The sequence below is a fragment of the Eriocheir sinensis genome, chromosome 24, assembly GCF_024679095.1.
Source record: "Eriocheir sinensis breed Jianghai 21 chromosome 24, ASM2467909v1, whole genome shotgun sequence".
NCBI classification, from domain to species: Eukaryota; Metazoa; Arthropoda; class Malacostraca; order Decapoda; family Varunidae; genus Eriocheir; species Eriocheir sinensis.
Window position 1 is genome coordinate 8,135,197 of NC_066532.1, and position 22,309 is coordinate 8,157,505.

General features: G+C 44.4%; 1 protein-coding gene across 1 annotated transcript in view; it reads left to right on the forward strand.

Moving 5' to 3' along the window:
* The window catches only part of LOC127003099 (neural-cadherin-like), a 167,098-nt gene that overhangs the window by 123,091 nt on the left and 21,698 nt on the right, over positions 1-22,309 (forward strand). Inside the window, exon 13 of the mRNA XM_050869512.1 lies at positions 22,094-22,255. Coding sequence (XP_050725469.1) covers positions 22,094-22,255 — 162 coding nt within the window. The remainder of the gene's footprint in view (positions 1-22,093; positions 22,256-22,309) is intronic.

Here is a 22,309-nt window from a genome sequence, read left to right on the forward strand (position 1 = left end):
ATCTATATATACACGTATGGATGAAAGTCGACAGCGTCTGTACAGAGATGATTTTTACATCTACCCTGCCGCCGGGAAGGGGTTAATCATGCTTGTTCTCGTGCTATTAGAGATAGAGAGGCAACTCACAAAAGGTTCCAGAGCCTTCGAACACCCGCTAACTTTGACCTTTACATTTCAGTCCGGAATCGTACCAAATATATTCTCCGACTTACCAAAACTTATTTTATCAATAGAAAATGTCAACATCTTGCTTCTTCTAATTCTTTCCGTGACTTCTGGCATCTAGCCAAAAATGTCTCCTCCAATTTCACTTCTTCCTCTTTCCCTCCTCTCCTTAACCCTGACGGCAGCGCTGCCGTCTCATCTATCTCTAAGGCTGAACTCTTCGCTCAAACTTTCTGTAAGAACTCCACCCTGGACGATTCCGGGCATATTCCTCCTACTCATCCCCTCTCTGACTCTTTTATGCCTGTTATTAAAATTCTTCCAAATAATGTTTTCTATGCCATCTCTCGCCTCAACACACAGATGGACCTGATGGAGTGCCTCATATTGTCCTTAAAAACTGTGCTTCCGTGCTGGCACCCTGCCTGGTCAAACTCTTTCGTCTCTGCCTATCAACATCTACCTATCCTTCCTGCTGGAAGTATGCCTTTGTACAGCCTGTACCTAAGAAGGGTGACCGTTCCAATCCCTCAAACTACCGCCCTATAGCTTTACTTTCCTGTTTATCTAAACCTTTTGAATCAATCCTTAACCGGAAGATTCACTTCCACTTTCCACTTCTAACCTTCTATCTGATCGCCAGTATGGGTTCCGCAAGGGGCGTTCTGCTGGTGATCTCCTTGCCTTCCTAACTGACTCTTGGTCAACCTCTCTTAGCCGTTTCGGTGAAACCTTTGCTATTGCGCTGGACATATCAAAAGCTTTTGATAGGGTCTCGCACAAATCTTTGCTTTCCAAACTACCCTCCTACGGTTTTTATCCTTCTCTCTGTACCTTTATCTCCAGTTTCCTTTCTCACCGTTCTATTTCTGCTGTGATGGACGGTCATTGTTCTTCCACTAAACCTATTAAAAGTGGTGTCCCACAGGGTTCTGTCATATCTCCCACTCTCTTTCTGTTGTTCATTGATGATCTTATTTCCAAAACGAACTGTCCTATACATTCTTACGCCGATGACTCCACTCTGCATTACTCAACTTCTTTTAATAGAAGAACCACTCTACAGGAACTTAACGATTCAAGGCTGGAGGCAACAGAACGCTTATTATTTCCGATTGGGGCAAGAGGAACCTGGTGTCCTTCAACGCCTCAAAAACACAGTTTCTCCACCTATCCACTCGACACAATCTTCCAAACAACTATCCCCTATTCTTTGACAACACCCAGCTATCACCTTCTTCAACACTAAACATCCTCGGTCTATCCTTAACTCCAAATCTCAACTGGAAACTTCATACCTCATCTCTTACTAAATCAGCTTCCTCTAGGAGCCTTATCCGCCTTCGTATGGAGTATGCATCTCCTGTGTGTGTGTGTGTGTGTGTGTGTGTGTTGGGGGGGGGGGGGGGGGGGCACACACACAGCTCTCCTTGACAGAGTGGAGTCAAAGGGTCTTCGTCTCATCAGCTCTCCTCCTCATATTGATAGTCTTCTACCTTTCAAATTTCGCCGCCATGTTGCCTCTCTTTTTATATTCTATCGATATTTTCATGCTGACTGCTTTTCTGAACTTGCTAACTGCACGCCTCCACCCCTCCCGCGGCTCCGCTGCACACGGCTTTCTATTCATGCTCATCCCTATACTGTCCAAACCCCTTATGCAAGAGTCAACCAGCATTTTCACTTGCATCCCTCACGCTGGTAAACTCTGAAACAATCTTCCTTCATCTGTATTTCCTCCTGCCTACGACTTGAACTCTTTCAAGAGGAGGGTATCAGGACACCTCTCCTCCCGAAACTGACCTCTCTTTTTGGACACTCCTTTGACCTCTATTCACGAGCAGTGAGTAGCGGGCTTTTTTTTTCTTTACGCCCTTGAACTGAGACGTCTCCTTAGCTGTATAAAATATATATATATATATATATATATATATATATATATATATATATATATATATATATATATATATATATATATATATATATATATATATATACACACACACACACATATATATATATATATATATATATATATATATATATATATATATATATATATATATATATATATATATATATATATATATATATATATATATATATATATATATATATATATATATATATATATATATATATATATATATATATATATATTCTTTATACCTAATTATTGTCCTAAATTCTCTCTATATAGAAGAGATGGTTTCGCCGTAGCTAACCATGTTTGCTTGATCTGGATTTCGGGTCTCTTGACCCTTCTTCAGTAGCTGGTATGTTCTCGGTGGTGAGGGTGAGAATGATGCCGGGCCGTCTGTCTGGATTGCCTTTATACCCGCCAGAAGCCGGCTGCTACACCGCCAGCCAGCTGGGCAGAGAGAGACCAGAGGAGCTCCTCTTCACACACACACACACACACACACACACACACACACACACATAAATAAATATATATATATATATATATATATATATATATATATATATATATATATATATATATATATATATATATATATATATATATATATATATTAGTCATGTATCGGATATCCGCATCCGCGGAACATCTGCATAATTTCACATCCGCATCCGCATTTGCATTTCTGATAAAAGAAACATCCGCATCCTCATCCGCATTTGTGATGAAATAAACATCCGTATCCGTACCACACAAAGAGGAAGGATGTTGCGGACATAATTTATTCATTAGAGTCACATACTTAGAGATCACAATGCAGACTACAGAGTACAGAGCTTGCAAAGTTGAAGAAAATTAATTAATGCATGTTAATTTTCTTCTAAAATTACACCGTCTATTCATTTCCTTTCAAGTTTACACAACCTAATGTGTCAAGAACTTTGCGGAAGGGCAGAGGGAAGGAGATAATTTTACATAGTAACTATGTAGTATGTATGTACCATGTAAATTTGTTAAAGTATGTATGTATGTATGTACTGAACTGTGTAACTGTATGTACGATATTATATTATATTATTATTATTATTATTATTATTATTATTATTATTATTATTATTATTATTATTATTATTATTATTATTATTATTATTATTATTATTATTATTATTATTATCATTATTATTATTATTATTATTATTATTATCAGAACTATGAGGGAGTCCCAAAGAAGAGTCAAAATGGCTATAACCCCAAACGTGATTGGGTTTCTAAGGAGGGCCTAGCATAGCTATAGAAATGAGATAGGGTGTTTTAGAAGAAAAAATAATTAACCCTACTTTTGAACAAATTAAATGAAAAGGAATTAACAACCTCTTTTGGAAGAGAGTTACATAGTTTCGCTAGGGCAGGGATAAATGATCTTCAAAACTGATTAGTATCGCATCGTATGAATGAAAAAGCTCTACTAATAAGGGATTATGTAAACCTTGTAGCACGAACATGGTTAAACGGTGGGGGAAGTTTACTATGAAGGGATGGTCATTAGTGCTTACAGTTTTATATAGAAATGTCAAACTTCCTACCAAACAGCGATGCTCTAATGTAATATTAAGATTGGGTAGTAGGAATATAATATTGTTGAAGGCTCTCTCCAAAAGATGAAGATGGGAATTGGCAACAGAAAACCATAAAGGGGAACAATATTCAAAGGAAGGGAAGATGAATGAATAAAAACTCCGTAAAATACCTGAATCATCCTGATATATCTTTTTGCATTTATGAAGCATCCCTGTTTTGGGGGAAATTTATGCCACTAACTTCCGTATGTATTTTTCAAAAGTTAATTTGGAGTCAAAAGTAACACCAAGCAATTTTAAGGAATTTGAATCATTAATAGGTGTACCATTACTAATAATAGGAGGATGAACAGGCTGGTGGGTCCTAGATCTACTAATAATTAGACTCTGGGGTTTAGACGGGTTAAATTTCACCCCCCATTGATTGCAGCAGTATATATATATATATATATATATATATATATATATATATATATATATATATATATATATCTATATATATATATATATATATATCTATATATCTATATCTATCTATATCTATATCTATCTATCTATCTATCTATCTATCTATCTATCTATATATATATATATATATATATATATATATATATATATATATATATATATATCTATAGATATATATATATCTATATGTATATATATATATATATATATATATATATATATATATATATATATATATATATATATATATATATATATATATATATATATATATATATATATATATATATATATATATATATATATATATATATATATATATATATATATATATATATATAAATATATATATATATATATATATATATATATATATATATATATATATATATATGTATATTTTTTTACGTTGTTGCCTATTGCGCCAGTAGGCATCTTCCTGGTGGGGCCTGATGGTCGGCCCAAGGCTTCTTCCAGGTGGGGCCTGATGGTCGGCCCAGCCTGTTCTGGCGCAGGCGAGTGTTTATAGTGGCGCCATCTTGCATTGGCTCATGCTGCTCCCCGGAACTCGTTCTTGATTCGCTTGGACGGCTTCCTCTAGAGTCCGGGTTGATGGGTGGTCTTCAGGACAGCATGTGGGTAGTTTTAAGCCACTCGGCGGTGACTGAAAAATCCGGGTGGTAGCGTGAGGATTCGAACCCGCGTCGTCCATCACGCGGCGAATGTGGGTCCAGTACGCTACCACCTACGCCATCGCCTATATATATATATATATATATATATATATATATATATATATATATATATATATATATATATATATATATATATATATATATATATATATATATGTATATATACACACACACACACACACACACACACACACACACACACACACACACACGGCCCGGTAGCTCAGTGGATAGGGCGTCTGCCTCACAACTAGAAGGACCGGGGTTCCATTCCCCGGCCAGGTGAAGATAAGTTGGGTTTATCTTCTTTCACGTGTAGCCCCTGTTCACCTAGCAGTGAGTAAGTACGCGACGTAAGGCGAGGAGTTGTGACCTCGTTGTCGTGGTGTGTTCTGTGAGTGGTCTCAGTCCTACCCAAAGATCGGTACTATGAGCTCTGTGCTCTTCCGTAGTGGAACGGCTAGCTGTCTCGAGAGAGACCCACAGCAGACCAAGAGGTGAATTATATAGATATATATATATATATATATATATATATATATATATATATATATATATATATATATACATATATATATATATATATATATATATATATATATATATATATATATATATATATATATATATATATATATATATATATATAGATATATATATATATATATATATATATATATATATATATATATATATATATATATACATATATATATATATATATATATATATATATATATATATATATATATATATATATATATATATATATATATATATTGTAGTCGCCATTGCGACTGGAGCAGGATTAATCACACAAGACCTTGTCGCACACTCACTTTAATGCGGTCTACCTGCGGGATAAGCGATACATTCACTTAATCATACAGCACACGACACAGCATAACAGATAAATGATACAGACACATCGAGTATACCAAATTTGTCACCTTATCCTAACAGATCATTAACAATGCACTCTTAAACTCACGACATTGAGGGTCTAATGACAGCCTTTGCAGCTCTTCTCTTTCTCGTCAGCCGTGGGAGACGGGAACTCGGTCGCCCTCCCCTGACGCCGTCTCACTCCCGTCTCTCCTCCAGCCCGAGGCGAACCTCTCTATGGCCCCTCATTTGACCCTAGGGTCAACCATGAGGCCCTCCTTATCTATGCCTTTTAGGCACTGTAAACAATATGCCGGGGCGCCCCGAGTACTCGCTCGGGGCGCCCCGCTCTATCTCTAATTTTCTACATTCATACACTCCATACATATGGCCTTCATAGGCGCGACATACCATAGGCGCGACTACATCATACACTCCATACATATGGCCTTCATAGGCGCGACATACCATAAGCGCGACAACATACATTTGCCCTTCATAGGCGCTACATACCATAGGCGCGACTACACTCCCCCCGTTGGACACGCCGGACGTGTACGAGACATGAGCTAGACAAGGGCACGTGGTGAGAGAGGGACTGCGCCAGTGAGCGGAAAAAAACCCGACATGTACGTTAAATAGCAGACTGCTGGGAAAAAACTCCTAGGCGCAGCCGCTCCGCCACGGCCGGGGCACCATCACGTGCAAGTGTGACCCTAATCGCAACGAGGGTTGTGCGTCGGCGAGGTAGACCGGGCACCCGACATCGCCCCGGTAGAACGTCACCCCCGACACCGGGATAACGCGAAGGCATGTGGTGGTCCTCTCGACGACCAATTAAGTCAGCCAAGCGGCGTGACAACCCAAACCGAAAGGGTTGACAGCCCATTAAGCCACAACGAGAAAACCGCCCACCAAGACACCGTGGCAAGACTGCCCAACGGAAGCAGAATGGGAAGAATGCACAAGGAATCAGAGTGGCAAGACTGCACAAGGAATCAGAGTGGCAAGACTGCACAAGGAATCAGAGTGGTAAGACTGCACAATAAATCAGAGTGGTAAGACTGCACAAGGAATCAGAGTGGTAAGACTGCACAAGGAATCAGAGTGGCAAGACTGCACAAGGAATCAAAGTGGCAAGACCGCACAATGGAAGCAGAGTGGCAAGACTGCACAAGGAATCAGAGTTTCAAGACTGCACAATGGAAGCAGAGTGGCAAGACTGCACAAGGAATCAGAGTTTCAAGACTGCACAATGGAAGCAGAGTGGCAAGACTGCACAAGGAATCAGAGTTTCAAGACTGCACAATGGAAGCAGAGTGGCAAGACTGCACAAGGAATCAGAGTGACAAGGCTGCACAAAGAATAAGGGTGGCAAGACTGCACAAAAAATCAGAGTGGCAAGACTACACAATGGTAGCAGAGTGGCAAGACTGCACTAATTAATCAGAGTGGCAAGACTGCACTAATTAATCAGAGTGGCAAGACTGCACTAATTAATCAGAGTGGCAAGACTGCACTAGTTAATCAGAGTGGCAAGACTGCACTAATTAATCAGAGTGGCAAGACTGCACAAGGAATCAGAGTGGCAAGACTGCACAAGGAATCAGAGTGACAAGACTGCACAAGGAATCAGAGTGGCAAGACTGCACAAGAAATCAGAGTGGCAAGACTGCACAAGGAATCAGAGTGGCAAGACTACACGATGGAGGCAGAGTGGCATGACTGCACAAATGAATCAGTGGCAAGACTGCACAATGTGACAGAGTGGGAAGATCGTACAAAGTCACAGCGTGGCGGGACCGCCCAAATCAGTATGGCGAGACCGCCCAAGTCTGTGTGGCGAGACCGCCCAAGTCAGCTTGGCGAGACCGCCCAAGTCATTGTAGCGAGACCGCCCAAGTCAGCTTGGCGAGACCGCCCAAGTCATTGTAGCGAGACCGCCCAAGTCAGTGTGGCGAGACCGCCCAAGTCAGTGTGGCGAGACCGCCCAAGTCAGTGTGGCGAGACCGCCCAAGACAGTGTGGCGAGACCGCTCAAGACATTGTGGCGAGACCGCCCAAGTCAGTGTGGCGAGACCGCCCAAGTCAGTGTGGCGAGACCGCCCAAGTCAGTGTGGCGAGACCGCCCAAGTCAGTGTGGCGAGACCGCCCAAGTCAGTGTGGCGAGACCGCCCAAGTCAGTGTGGCGAGACCGCCCAAGTCAGTGTGGCGAGACCGCCCAAGTCAGTGTGGCGAGACCGCCCAAGTCAGTGTGGCGAGACCGCCCAAGTCAGTGTGGCGAGACCGCCCAAGTCAGTGTGGCGAGACCGCCCAAGTCAGTGTGGCGAGACCGCCCAAGACAGTGTGGCGAGACCGCCCAAGCCAGAGCAGAGTGGCGAGAGAACCCACAACTCCGACATGGCGAAACTGCCCGCGGAATCAGGTCCCCATCCCTCTTGTCCTCTCCTTCGGTTGCCAATGTAGAGTTATACCACAGCCAACAGAACTCCTGTTGAGGGGTCTTGTCTCTTGTCCTCCTTTTCGGTTGCCAATATAGAGGCATGCCACCGCCTCCGTAACTCCCGTTGAGGGCTCTTAGCTCTTGTCCTCTTCGGTTGCCTATGTAGAGGTACACCACAGCTTCCGGAACTCACGCTGAGGGCTCTGGTCTCTTGTCCTCCTCTTCGGTTGCCAATGTAGAGGTACGCCACCGCTTCCGGAACTCCCGTTGAGGACTCTGGTCTAGAAACCTTAAACATCAGGCTCAGGGCTTTGCGATTGAGAGGTAGGCTCTACCCTCACCGAACAGATGTATACCATCGCCCAGATGGAGACCGGCCTGCCCATTAGACTCTGCTCGTACTACCAAAGAAACCCTAGAGCGTCCGCGTGCTCTCCTTGCTACTCTTCATAAACAGGCCTCGATATCCGCCGACACTGTAGCAAGCTCCCTCCTGCCTTAGGTTGACCAGTACTCCCAGTAACTAATTGTCCATGTCGTGTCCTTGACGACCCTCTGGAGAATCCATCAGATACCTTCACCTCCCAGAGAGTTCATTCGTTCCTGTAGTAGTGTAACATGTGTGTCGTTCCCCTCCCCATCTTTCTCTCTTGTGAGCAAGCAACTGAGTGCAGAAGCCGACCCCATCGTTATGAGTGGCTCGTTGACCATCCACCCCGATAGTGCGTAAAGACTCTGGCTACGTAGGTCCTGCTGAAGGACCTCTGCGTCATCGTCCGATTGGAGTAGTCTTCTTCAATTTCAATTCTTCAATTTGCGTCATCCCCAACCTGCTTATGGCACTGGTTTTCCGCCAACTGTTCCCTGCGAAACACCACTAGTAACTCGTGCCCAAACTGATAAACCCAAACTCTATCCTTCGACCGCGTTCCCGGTCCCTAGAAGTCTACTCTCCACGCTCTCTGTCCGTATCGCGGCATGCCCTTGTTCTCGAGGTCTGCGGGCCTCCCAGAACGTGGCTCCTGTACTCCTCCCCCGGTAAGGTGGCCTCCCGCTACACTCCGCCGAGCCCTCGTGCACCTCAACCGCTTAGGGTGAGTCTTGGCTACCGACATTACTAGGTTAATATGGTGCCCACCGCTCACATGTCTACTATTCACGGACATGCCTATGTCTACCTGACCCACACAGGCTGATTACGGCCCTGGTCACTATTTCCCCTTTCTCTCTATCTCCGCCGTTGCAGAGCGGCTCTCCACTTCAGGTTTCTCTCAGTGGTCGCCACATTCCAGCTACGGTCATCCTTGACAGCTCCTGCTTTGGCTCACAACAGACTCTAGTGCCCGGGTCTATGGCAGTGTCATGCGTGTCAATACTTGTGTCGAAAGTCTGGTCTAAAGTCCGTAAAGAGAGTCCTCGGCAGAACAGCCAGAGCTTGTACCACGTAAATGCTAGTCTCAACGCAAACAGCATGCCCTCCATAGGTGTTGACCTCTCAGACAACATGTCCACCCATAAGCCTTTATACATACCCGTAAGACCCTGCGGAACCTTAATCAGTAGTCAGCGCTCTATTACTCTACTGAATACTTAGTAACAGACGGCGGAAGGCTCCCAGCTGACGACCCTTACTTGCCATCCATGGGTCGCGCTGGATCTCTAACATGACAACACAACTAATAACAAACGAACCACAGGATCCACAAACAGCGGACGCACCTAAAGTGCTTGCATCGTCAGTTGACCATTATCCCATTCAAACACCGCGAGCAACACCACTGTCGTGCACACTACTCTCACTACCACCGCCGTGCACACCGCGCTCAAAATCACTGTCGTGCACACCGCGCTCAAAATCACTGTCGTGCACACCGCACTTATTACCACTGCCGTGCACACTGTGCTTATTACTGTCGTGCACGCCGCGCTTATTACCACTGTCGTGCACACTGTGCTTATTACTGTCGTGCACGCCGCGCTTATTACCACTGTCGTGCACACTGCACTCAATACTACTGTCGTGCACACCGCACTAATTACCACTGTCGTGCACACTGTGCTTATTACTGTCGTGCACGCCGCGCTTATTACCACTGTCGTGCACACTGCACTCAATACTACTGTCGTGCACACCGCACTAATTACCACTGTCGTGCACACTGTGCTTATTACTGTCGTGCACACTGTGCTTATTACTGTCGTGCACGCCGCGCTTATTACCACTGTCGTGCACACTGCACTCAATACTACTGTCGTGCACACCGCACTTTTTACCACGGTGGTGCACACTGCACTCAATACTACTGTCGTGCACACCGCACTAATTACCACTGTCGTGCACACTGTGCTTATTACTGTCGTGCACACTGCACTCAAGACTACTGTCGTGCACACCGCACTTATTACCACTGTCGTGCACACTGCACTCAAGACTACTATTGTGCACACCGCACTTATTACCACTGTCGCGCACACTGCACTCAAGACTAATGTCGTGCACACCGCACTTGTTACCACTGTCGTGCACACTGTGCTTATTACTGTCGTGCACACTGCACTCAAGACTACTGTCGTGCTTATAACTGTCGTGCACACCGCACTTATTGCCACTGTCGTGCACACTGTGCTTATTACTGTCGTGCACACTGCACTCAAGACTACTGTCGTGCTTATAACTATCGTGCACACCGCACTTATTACCACTATCTCTCTCTCGTCACGCATACAACACGTGACCACTGAGCGTCGCCAATTACGTCTAACGTGTATCACCAGATACGTTTAACACAACTCATCAACGGTCACTGAGCGTCATCAACCACCTTTCAACAATCACATCCAACGCATACCACCAGATGCGTTTAACACAACTTATCAACAGTCATTCGCATACCTTAATTGCGCGTCTTATTTTCATCACGCGCAAACATGTGTGCTTACCCAGGGCTGTGAACAAGGGTGCCTTCATACACCAACCTAATATATTTGGTGACCTCTGACCATACTGTCATAACATTCCCGACGATAAATTGCCCTTATTCTTCCTTTTCACTCTTCCACCTTTCACCCCCTTTCATTTCCCTCTATTTCCTCACATCGCCAAACGGCGATAACACTCCCATCACAACTGAGTTTTCATTTATCGCAAATGGTTACTTCATTTATCACAACTGAGTTTATCATTTGTGTACCGTCACACAAAGCGCGATAGCAATGAGTGTCACCGTTCACACCAAATCCATCAGCACCAAAGGCCGCTAACAACTTATCACTATCACTCGTAATACCCGGCCGTAGAACGAAGTTGTCCAACACTTCGTCACGCCGACGCGGCGCTGGGTTCACCGCGTCAGCGAAAGTACTCGTTCCACAACTCCCGTAGACTGTATTCATCCCGTCACCTCGCACCACGAGGTTCGACACTTGATCGACGTTCTCCCGCCTCTGCAGTCGACCCGTTGTCGTAAACTGTAGTCGCCATTGCGACTGGAGCAGGATTAATCACACAAGACCTTGTCGCACACTCGCTTTAATGCGGTTTACCTGCGGGATAAGCGATACATTCACTTAATTATACAGCACACGACACAGCATAACAGATAATTGATACAGACACATCGAATATACCAAATTTGTCACCTTTTCATAACAGATCATTAACAATGCACTCTTAAACTCACGACATTGAGGGTCTAATGACAGCCTTTGCAACTTTTCTCTTTCTCGTCAGCCGTGGGAGACGGGAACTCGGCCGCCCTCCCCTGACGCCGTCTCACTCCCGTCTCTCCTCCAGCCCGAGGCAAACCTCTCTATGGCCCCTCATTTGACCCTAGGGTCAACCATGAGGCCCTCCTTATCTATGCCTTTAAGGCACTGTAAACAACATGCCGGGGTGCCCCGACTACTCGCTCGGGGCGCCCCGCTCTATCTCTAATTTTCTACATTCATACACTCCATACATATGGCCTTCATAGGCGCGACATACCATAGGCGCGACTACATACATTTGCCCTTCATAGGCGCGACATACCATAGGCGCGACTACGTCATACACTCCATACATATGGCCTTCATAGGCGCGACATACCATAGGCGCGACTACATACATTTGCCTTTCATAGGCGCGACTATATATATATATATATATATATATATATATATATATATATATATATATATATATATATATATATATATATATATATATATATGCTAACCATGATCTTTATATTTGAGCCCGGAATCTTGCCAAATCTATTATTTGACTTACTAAAACCTCTTTCATCAATAAAAAAAATGTCATAATCTTGCTTTTCCCAATTCTTTCTGGGACTTCTGGCACCTTACGGCAGCACCACCGTCTCTGGGCATATTCCTCCTACTCATCCCCCTCTGACTCCTTTATGGCTGTTATTAAGATTCTTAAGAACGATGTTTTCTATGCTCTCTTTGGCCTCAACTGTCAGAAGGCTTATGGAACTGCTGAAGTGCATCCTATTGTCCTTAAAAAACTATGCCTTTGTGCTGACACGTTGCCTGGTCAAACTCTGTTCGATCACCTACTCTCTTCCTGTTATTCATCAATGATCTTTCCATAACTAACTGTCCTATCCACTCATTCGCCGACGACTCCACTCTGCATTATTCAACTATTTTCAACAGAAGACCCTCACAACAGGAATTACAAGACTCCAAACTGGATGCCGCAGAACGCTTTACCTCAGACCTTGCTACCATTTCTGATTGTTGTAAAAGGAACCTTGTGTCCTTCAATGACTCAAAAACACAATTTCTCCACCTATCAACTCGACACAATCTTTCAAACACATATCCCCTATTATTCAACAACACTCAGCTGTCACCTTCTTCAACACTAAACATCCTCGGTTTATCCTTAACTCCAAATCTCAACTGGAGATTTCACATCTCATCTCTCACTAAATCAGTTTTCTCGAGGTTTGGCGTTCTGTATCGTCTCCGCCGCACAGTTACTATCCATATACTGCGGCATTGTCTGCCTTCATTTCACGTGTGGGAGGGCTCCACTCACTCAGCTCTCTTGGACAGAGTGGAGTCTAAGGCTCTTCGTCTCATCACCTCTCCTCCTCTTACTGATAGTCTTTTACCTCTTAAATTCCGCCACCATGTTGCCTCTCTTTCTATATTCTTTTTTTTCAGCGGAGTAAGCAGCTTAAGTGCAAAAAAAGAAACAATAATGAAAAAAGAAAAACGCTATTCGGTTCTCCCACAAAAAAGCGCTCAGAGGAGTGGCCAAAAGGGAGGTCAACTTTGGAAGTAGTGGTGTCCTGATACCCTCCTCTTGAAAGAGTTCAATTCGTAGGCAGGAGGAAATACTGATGAAGGAAGATTGTTCCAGAGTTTACCTGCGTGAAGGATGAAAGAGTTAAGATGCTGGTTTACTCGTGCGTAAAATATTTGGACAGTCAAGGGAAGAGCTTGAGTAGAAAGTCTAGAGCAGCGAGTCCGCGGGAGGGGGTGAGGCATGCAGTTAGCAAGTTCAGAATAGCAGTCAGCGTGAAAATATCGATAGAAGATGGCGGCGGAAATTAAGAAGTAGAAGACCATCAGTAAGAGGAGGAGAGCTGATGAGACGAAGAGCCTTAGACTCCATTCTGTCCAAGAGAGCTGTGTGAGTGGAGCCCTTCCACACGTGAGATGCATCCTCCATACGAGGGCGCACAAAGCTCCTGTATATGGATAGAACTGACAGAGACGATGCAGAACGCCCAACCTCGAGGAAACTGTTTCAGTGAGAGAAGAGATGTGAAGTTTCCAGTTAAGAATCTGAGTTCAGGATAGACCGAGGATGTTTAGTGTCGAAGACGGTGACGGCTAAGTGTTGTTGAAGAATAGGGGATATTTGTTGGGAAGATTATGTCGTGTTGATAGGTGGAGAAATTGTGTTTTTGAGGCATTGAAGGACACAAGGTTCCTTTTATCCCAATCGGAAATGACAGCAAGGTCTGAGATTAATCGTTCTGCAGCCTCCGTTCTGGAGTCATGTAATTCCTGTCAAGAGGGTCTTCTGTTGAAATATGTTGAATAATGAATGTAGAGTGGAGTTGTCATCGTATGAGTGGATAGGACAGTTTGTTATGGAAAGAAGAACATTGATGAATAACAGGAAGAGAGTGGGTGATAGGACAGAGCCCTGTGAAACACCACTGTTGATAGGTTTAGTGGAAGAACAGTGACCGTCTACCACAGCAGAGATAGAACAGCCGGAAAGGAAACTGGAGATAAAGGAACAGAGAGAAGGATAGAAACCGTTAGAGGGCAGTTTAGAAGGCAACGAGTTGTGCCAGCCTCTATGGAAAGCTTTCGGTATGTTTAGTGCAACTGAGAAACTTTCACCGAAACGGCTAAGAGAGGATGACGACCAAGAGTCAGCTATGAGAGCAAGAAGATCGCCAGTAGAACGCCCCTTACGGAACCCATACTGGCGATCAGATAGGTCAGAAGTGGAAAGGTGCTTTTGAATCTTCCGGTTAAGGATTGATTCAAAAGCTTTAGATAAACAGGAAAGTAAAGCTGTAGGGCGGTAGTTTGAGGGATTGGAACGGTCACCCTTCCTAGGCACAGGCTGTATGAAGGCGTACTTCCAGCAGGAAGGAAAGGTAGATTTTTTTTACAACAAAGGAGACAGCTCAAGGGCACAAAAAAAGGAAACAGTAATAAAAAAAGCCCTCTACTCGCTGCTTCTAAAAATAATCAAAAGAGGTGGCCGCAAGAGGGATCAATTTCGGGAGGAGAGGTGTCCTGATACCCTCCTCTTGAAAGGGTTCAAGGCGTAGGTAGGAGGAAATACAGATGAAGGAAGATTGTTCAAGAGTTTACCAGCGTGAGGGATGAAAAAGTGAAGATGCTGGTTAACTCGTACGTAAGAGATTTATTGGGATGAGCATCAGTAGAAAGCCGCGTACAGCTGGGCCGCGGTAGGGGGGGAGGCATGCAGTTATCAAGTTCAGAAGAGCAGTCAGCGTGAAAATAACGATAGAAGATAGAAAGAGAGGCAACACGACGGCGGAAATTAAGAGGGAGAAGACTATCAGTAGGAGGAAAGCTGAAGAGACGAAAAACCTTAGACTCCACACTGTCCAAGACAAGAGAGCTGTGTGAATGGAGCCCCCCTACACGTGAAATGCATACTTCATACGAGGGCGGACAAGGCACCTGTATATGGATAGCAACTGTGCGGGGGCGAAGAACTGGCGGAGACGATACAGAACGCCCAACCTCGAGGAAGCTGATTTAGTGAGAGAGGAGATGTGAAGTTTCCAGTTAAGATTTTGAGTTAAGGATAGACACAGAACGTTTAGTGTTGAAGATGGTGACAGCTGAGTGTTGTCGAAGAATGGGGATAGGTGTTTGGAAGATTGTGTCGAGTTGATAGGTGGATAAATTGGGTTTGTGAGGCATTGAAGGCCAGAAGGTTCCTTTTACCCCGATCGTAAATGATAGTAAGGTCTGATGTTAAGCGTTCTGCAGCCTTCGGCCTGGAGTCATGTAATTCCTGTTGAGAGGGTCTTCTGTTGAAAGAAGTTGAATAATGCAGAGTGGAATCATCAGCGTATGAGTGGATAGGACAGTTTGTTATGGAAAGAAGATCGTTGATGAATAACAGAAAGATAGTGGGTGGTAGAACAGAGCCCTGTGGAACACCACTCTTAGTAGGTTGATTGGAAGAACAGTGACCGTCTACCACAGCAGAGATAGAACGGCTGGAAAGGAAACTGGAAATAAAGGAACAGAGAGAAGGATATAATCCGAAAGAGGGCAGTTTAGAAAGCAATGCCTTGTGCCAGACTCTATCGAAGGCTTTCGATATGTCTAGCGCAACTGAGAAAGTTTCACCGAAACGGCTAAGAGAGGGTGACCAAGAATCAGTTAAGAGAGCAAGAAGATCGCCAGCAGAACGCACCTTGCGGAACCCATACTGGCAATCAGATAGAAGGTTAGAAGTGGAAAGGTGCTTTTGAATCTTCCAGTTAAGGATTGATTCAAAATCTTTAGATAGACAGGAAAGTAAAGCTACAGGACGGTAGTTTGAGAAATTGGAACGGTCACCCTTCTTAGGCACAGGCTGTACGAAGGCGTACTTCCAGCAGAGAGGAGAGGTAGATGTTAATAGGCAGAGGCGAAAGAGTTTGACCAGGCAGGGTGTCAACACGGAAGCACAGTTTTTAAGGACAATAGGAGGCACTCCATCAGGTCCATAAGCCTTCTGAGAGTTGAGGCCAGAGAGGGCATAGAAAGCATCATTCTTAAGAATCTTAATAACAGGCATGAAGGAGTCAGAGGGGGGATATGTAGGAGGAATATGCCCAGAATCGTCCAGAGTGAAGTTGTTGCAGAATGTTTGAGTGAAGAGTTCAGCCTTAGAGATAGATGAGACGGCAGTGCTGCCGTCTGGGTTAAGAAGAGGAGGGAAAGAGGAAGAAGTGAGATTGGAGGAGATATTTTTGGCTAAGTGCCAGAAGTCTCTGGAAGAATTAGAGAAAGCAAGGTGTTGACATTTGCTGTGGATAAAGGAGTTTTTGGTAAGTTGAAGAATAGATTTGACACGATTCCGAGCAGAAATGTAAAGATCATCGTTAGCGGGAGTTCGAAGGCTCTGGCACCTTTTGTGAGCTGCCTCTTTATCTTTGACAGCACGAGAACAAGTGTGATTAAACCAAACCTTTTTAGCATGGGGAGTAGAGAAAGTACGTGGAATGTATGCCTCCATTCCAGAGACAATCACCTCTATGATGCGCTGGGCACACACAGAAGGGTCTCCATCCTGGAAGCAGTAATCATTTCACGGGAAATCGGAAAAGTACATCCCCAGTTCGTCCCACCGTGCTGAAGCAAAATGCCAGAAGCATCGCCTCTTCGGTGGGTCCAGAGGATGTACAGGAGCGATAGGCCAGGATACAGAAATAAGGTTGTGATCGGAGGAGCCCAACGGAGAGAACAGTTTGACAGAGTAAGCAGAAGGGTTAGTGGTAAGGAAGAGGTCTAGTATGTTGGGCCGGTCTCTAAGACGATCGGGAATACGTGTAGGGTGCTGAGCCAACTGCTCTAGATCGTTGATGTTGATAGGCAGAGATGAAATAGTTTGACAAGGCAGGGTTTCAGCACCGAAGCACAGGTTTTAAAGACAATAGGAGGCCCTCCATCAGGTCCATAAGCCTTATTAGAGTTGAGGCCTGAGAGGTCATAGAAAACATCATTATGAAGAATCTCAATAACAATCATAAAGGAGTCAGAGGAGGGATGAGTAGGAGGAATATGCCCGGAATCGTCCAGAGTGAAGTTTTTACAGAAAGTTTGAGAGAAGAGTTCAGCCTTAGAAATAGACGAGATGGCGGTGCTTCCATCAGGGTTAAGGAGAGGAGGAAAAGATGAAGAAGTGAAATTGGAGGATATATTTTTGGCTAGATGCCAGAAGTCTCTGGAAGAATTAGAAAAATTAAGGTTTTGACATTTCCTATGGATGAAAGATATTTTCACGCTGACTGCTCTTTTGAACTTGCTAACTGCATGCCTACCCCTCTCCCGCGGCCCCGCCGCACTTGAATTTCTACTCAAGCTCATCCCTTTACTGTCCAAATCTTTTACGCACGAGTTAACCAGCATCATGCTGGTAAACTCTGGAACAGTCTTCCTTCATCTGTATTTCCTCTCTGCTGTAAAAAAAAAATCTGTTACCTTTCCTCTCCTTCCTTCATTTATGGCTCATCTCTCACCTTCATCTACTAACTTTCAACTCCTCAATTACTTGTCTTCCTTCCGTCATGTTAGTCTCCCCAATATCAGTGTTTCTGCTCTTGTTTAATTTAATCAATCGAAATCGGTTTCCCTTTTCTATTCTAACCCTAATCCCATTCCCCTCTCTTAACTCGTATCGTCGAGTTTTCCCTTCTTAAAATCTTTTCCCCGTACTTTGTCTCCTTCACCTTCAACAAATGCTTTGACCATAATTCCTCTTTCTCTCCCCACATATCTTTTCCCCTCCTTCTGAAACCAGCTTCCTTCTCCTAACGTTGCTTTCCTCCCTTTCTCCCACCCGATTTTTTCACTTCACCCACCTGCGCTTATTCCCTCGTCACCCTTTCTCCTCGTTGCTTCTCTGTCTCATCACTCCTCTTGGTTAATTTACCCTGGGCCATGTCTATGCCTGGGCCTCCCTCCCATTCCAACTTCGCGGTTCCACTCAATCTCACCACCCTAATTTTTGTCCCCCATCTTCTTGTTTCCCTTTTTTCACTCACCGCTCCCTCATACCTAACTCTTTCATTTCCTCAGACTACTTACATATCTGTTTCCTTCTTAATGTATTCTCTCATCTACTAGTCGCCTTTGTTTTATACCCTTTTCATTTTTTATCTCTCTCCCCTTTGATCTCCTTGTCTTCCCCTCCCTTCACGTTCCTTCTCTCATGAAACCTCAAATACTGTCCTGCTCTGTCCCTTTGTGCCTATTCCTTCACTAATCATTCATCCCTTCTCTAAAACACTTTTTTTTTTTACGTCTACGCCTATGGCGCCGGTAGGCTTGCTTGAGGGGCCTGGATGGTGTTTGGCCCCAGTCCGTCATGGCGCAGGCAAGTGTTTATAGTGGCGCCATCTTCTCTTGGCTCATGCTGCCCCCCGGAACTCGTTCTTGATTCATCTGGACGGTTTCCTCTAGAGTCCGGGTTGATGGGTGGTCTTCAGGACAGCATGTGGGTAGTTTTAAGCCACTCGGCGGTGACTAAAAAATCCGAGGTGGTAACGTGGGGATTCGAACTCGCGTCGTCCATCACGTGGTGAATGTGGGCCCAGCACGCTACCACTCAGCCACCGCCTACCCTCTAACCGCTAACCTTTCACTCACCTATCTCTCACAGCAAACACTTTCATCCCTCTCCTTTCACTCCTGTTCCCGCGTTTTTTACGCAATCTCCCTTCCATTCCTTCTACTTTTTTTCTCTTATCTTTACATTTTTGTCTCCTTCGACTTTCCTCTCGCCCTCTTTGTCATCCTCTTATTTCTCCACATGGTGAATTCCTTTACATTCACCTTTGCTGCCACCTCCCCCTACAGTTCTTTCACTCAAAATCTGCCAACTTTTTGTTTTTGCTGTATTCATCTAATGCTACCATCTGTTCATTCTTCCTCAACCACTGTTTTTCTTTCATTACTCATCATTTTCTTTTTATCTCTTATTCCTAGCCCTTGCATATCACTTTCCTCTCCTTTTTTCCCTCGCTGTAAAAAAAAAAAAAAAAAAAATCAGCACACAAAACAGCTCAAGGGCAACACAGGAAGTGTAGAAAAAAAGCCCGATAAACGTTGCTCCAAAAAGCAAAAAAGTAAAGGGTGGACAAAAGAGAGGTCAATTTCGGATGTAGAGGTGTCTTGATATACTCTTCTTGAAAGAGGCCAAGTCATAGGCAGGAGGACATTCAGACGAATGAAGGCTGTTCCAGAGTGTACCAGTGAAGGGGATGAAATAATGTATAGGGGTGAGCTGGAGTAGAACTTCGAGTGTTGCGGGGCCACGGAAGGGATGAAAACATGCAGTTAACAAGTTCAGAAGAGAAGTCAGCATGAAAATATCAATAGAAGATAGATATAGAGATGCAACAGTGCGGCGGAATTTAGGAGGTAGAAGACTGACAGAAAGATGAGGGGAGATGATGAGACGAAGAGCCTTAGACTCCACTCTGTCCAAGAGAACTGTGTGAGTGGAGCTCCCCCCACACGTGCAATGCATACTCCATACGAGGGCGGGCAAGGCCCCTATAAATGGATGGCATATGTGCAGGAAAGAAGAACGTCAACCAGAGCAAAGATAGAAAGGCCGGAAAGGAAACTGGTGATAAAGGAGCAGAGAGAAGGATAGAATCCGTAGGAGAGTAGTTTGGGGGAGAAGAACGTCTACCAGAGCAAAGATAGAACGGCCGGAAAGGAAACTGGAGATAAAGGAGCAGAGAGAAGGATATAATCCGTAAGAGGGTAGTTTAGAAAGCAAAGCGTTGTGCCAGACTCTTTCGAAAGCTTTCGATATATCTAGAGTAACTGAGAAAGTTTCACCGAAACCGAAACGGCTAAGAGAGGATGACCAGGAGTCAGTTAAGAAAGCAAGAAGATCGCCAGTAGAACGCCCCTTGCGGAACCCATACTGGCGATCAGATAGAAGATCAAAACAGGATAGGTGCTTTTTAATCTTCCGGTTAAGGATTGATTCAAAAGCTTTAGATAAACAGGAAAGTAAAGCTATAGTACGGTAGTTTGAGGGGTTGGAACGGTCACCCTTCTTAGGCACAGGCTGTATGAAGGCATACTTCCAGCAGGAAGGACAGGTAGATGTTGAAAGGCAGAGACGAAAGAGTTTGACCAGCAAGGTGTCAAAACGGAAGCACAGTTTTTAAAGACAATAGGAGGCACTCCATCAGGCCCATAAGCCTTCTGAAGGTTGAGGCCAGAGAGGGCATAGAAAACATCATTCTTTAGAATTTTAATAACAGATATAAAGGAGTCAGAGGGGGGATGAGTAGGAAAAATATGCCTTCAATCGTCCAGAGTGGAGTTTTTATAGAAAGTTTGAGAGAAGAGTTCAGTCTTAGATATAGATGAGACGGCGGCGCTGCCGTCAGGGTGGAAGAGAAGAGGAAAAGATGAAGAAGTGAAATTGGAGGAGATATATTTGTCTAAGTGCCATAAGTCTCGGGAAGAATTAGAAAAGGCAAGGTTGCGTCATTTTCTATTTTAATGAAAGATTTTTTGGTAAGTCGGGGAATAGATGTGGTACGATTCCGGGCGAAAATGTAAAGATCATGATTAGCAGGAGTGCGAAGGCTTTGGTATATTTTCTGAGCTGCCTCTCTATATTTGATAGCACGTGAGCAAGCGAGATTGAACCAAGGTTTTTTTAGCATTAAGTGTAGAGAAAGTACATTGAATGTGTGCCTCCATTCCAGAGACAATCACCTCTATGATGCGCTGGGCACATACAGAGGGTCTCTCTCCTGGAAGCAGTAATTACTCCACGGGAAATCGGGGAAGTACATCCTCAGGCTGTACAGGAGCAATTGGGCAGAATGCTGAAATAAAATCGTGATCGGAGGAGCCCAACGGAAAGAACAGTTTGACAGAGTAAGCAGAAGGGTTAAAGGTTAGGAAGAGGTCTAGAATGTTGGGCGTATCTCCAAGGCGGTCGGGAATACGTTTAGGGTGCTGAAGCAACTGCTGTAGATCGTAGAGGATAGCAAATTTGTAGGCTTGTTCACCAGGCTGGTCAGTGAAAGGGGATGAATGCCAAAGCTGGTGGTGAATATTGAAATCTCCTAGGATGGAGATTTCATCGAAAGGAGAGTGGGTCAAGATGTGCTGCACTTTAGAGTTAAAAAATTCAAAGAATTTTACATAGTTGGTAGAGTTAGGTGCGAGATAAATAGCACCGATGTATTTTGTAATAGAGTGACAGTGAATTATTAGCCAGATGGTGGAAAATTCAGAAGAGTCAAGGTCGTGGGCACGAGGGCAAGTGATGTTGTTGCGCACGTAGACGCAACATCCAGCTTTGGATGGGAATTTAGGATAGATATAGTAGGAGGGAACAAAGTAGAGATTGCTGTCAGTAACCTCTGAGACCTGAGTTTCGGTGAGGAAAAGAAGATGATGTTTAGTGGAGGAGAGATGGTGTTCCACTGAATGTAAATTGGAACGAAGACCGCGAATGTTTCAGATATTGATCAAAAAGATGTCAGAGGAGTTATCAAGACACCTCTCAAGTCGGTGGCCTAATGGGGAGTCCTTTCTGGAGAAATTTGTGGTACCCCCCCAGGCGGGGATCTGTTTCAGCATTCATCCTATTTACCTTATTTCCCCTTATTTCACTACTTTCACACTCCGTTCACCTTATCTTTATTTCCTTCCCCCAGTTCACGCTGCGGGTACGAGTAAGTGACGGCACCAACGCCCCTGCACTCACAGACGTGGTGGTGGCCGTGACTAACGTAAACGACCTGCAGCCAATGTTTACACAGTCCAACTACTCCTTCGTGGTGACGGAGAACACAGACTGCTCTGTCCCGCTAGGCCAGGTAAAGGTGTGTGTGTGTGTGTGTGTGTGTGTGTGTGAGAGAGAGAGAGAGAGA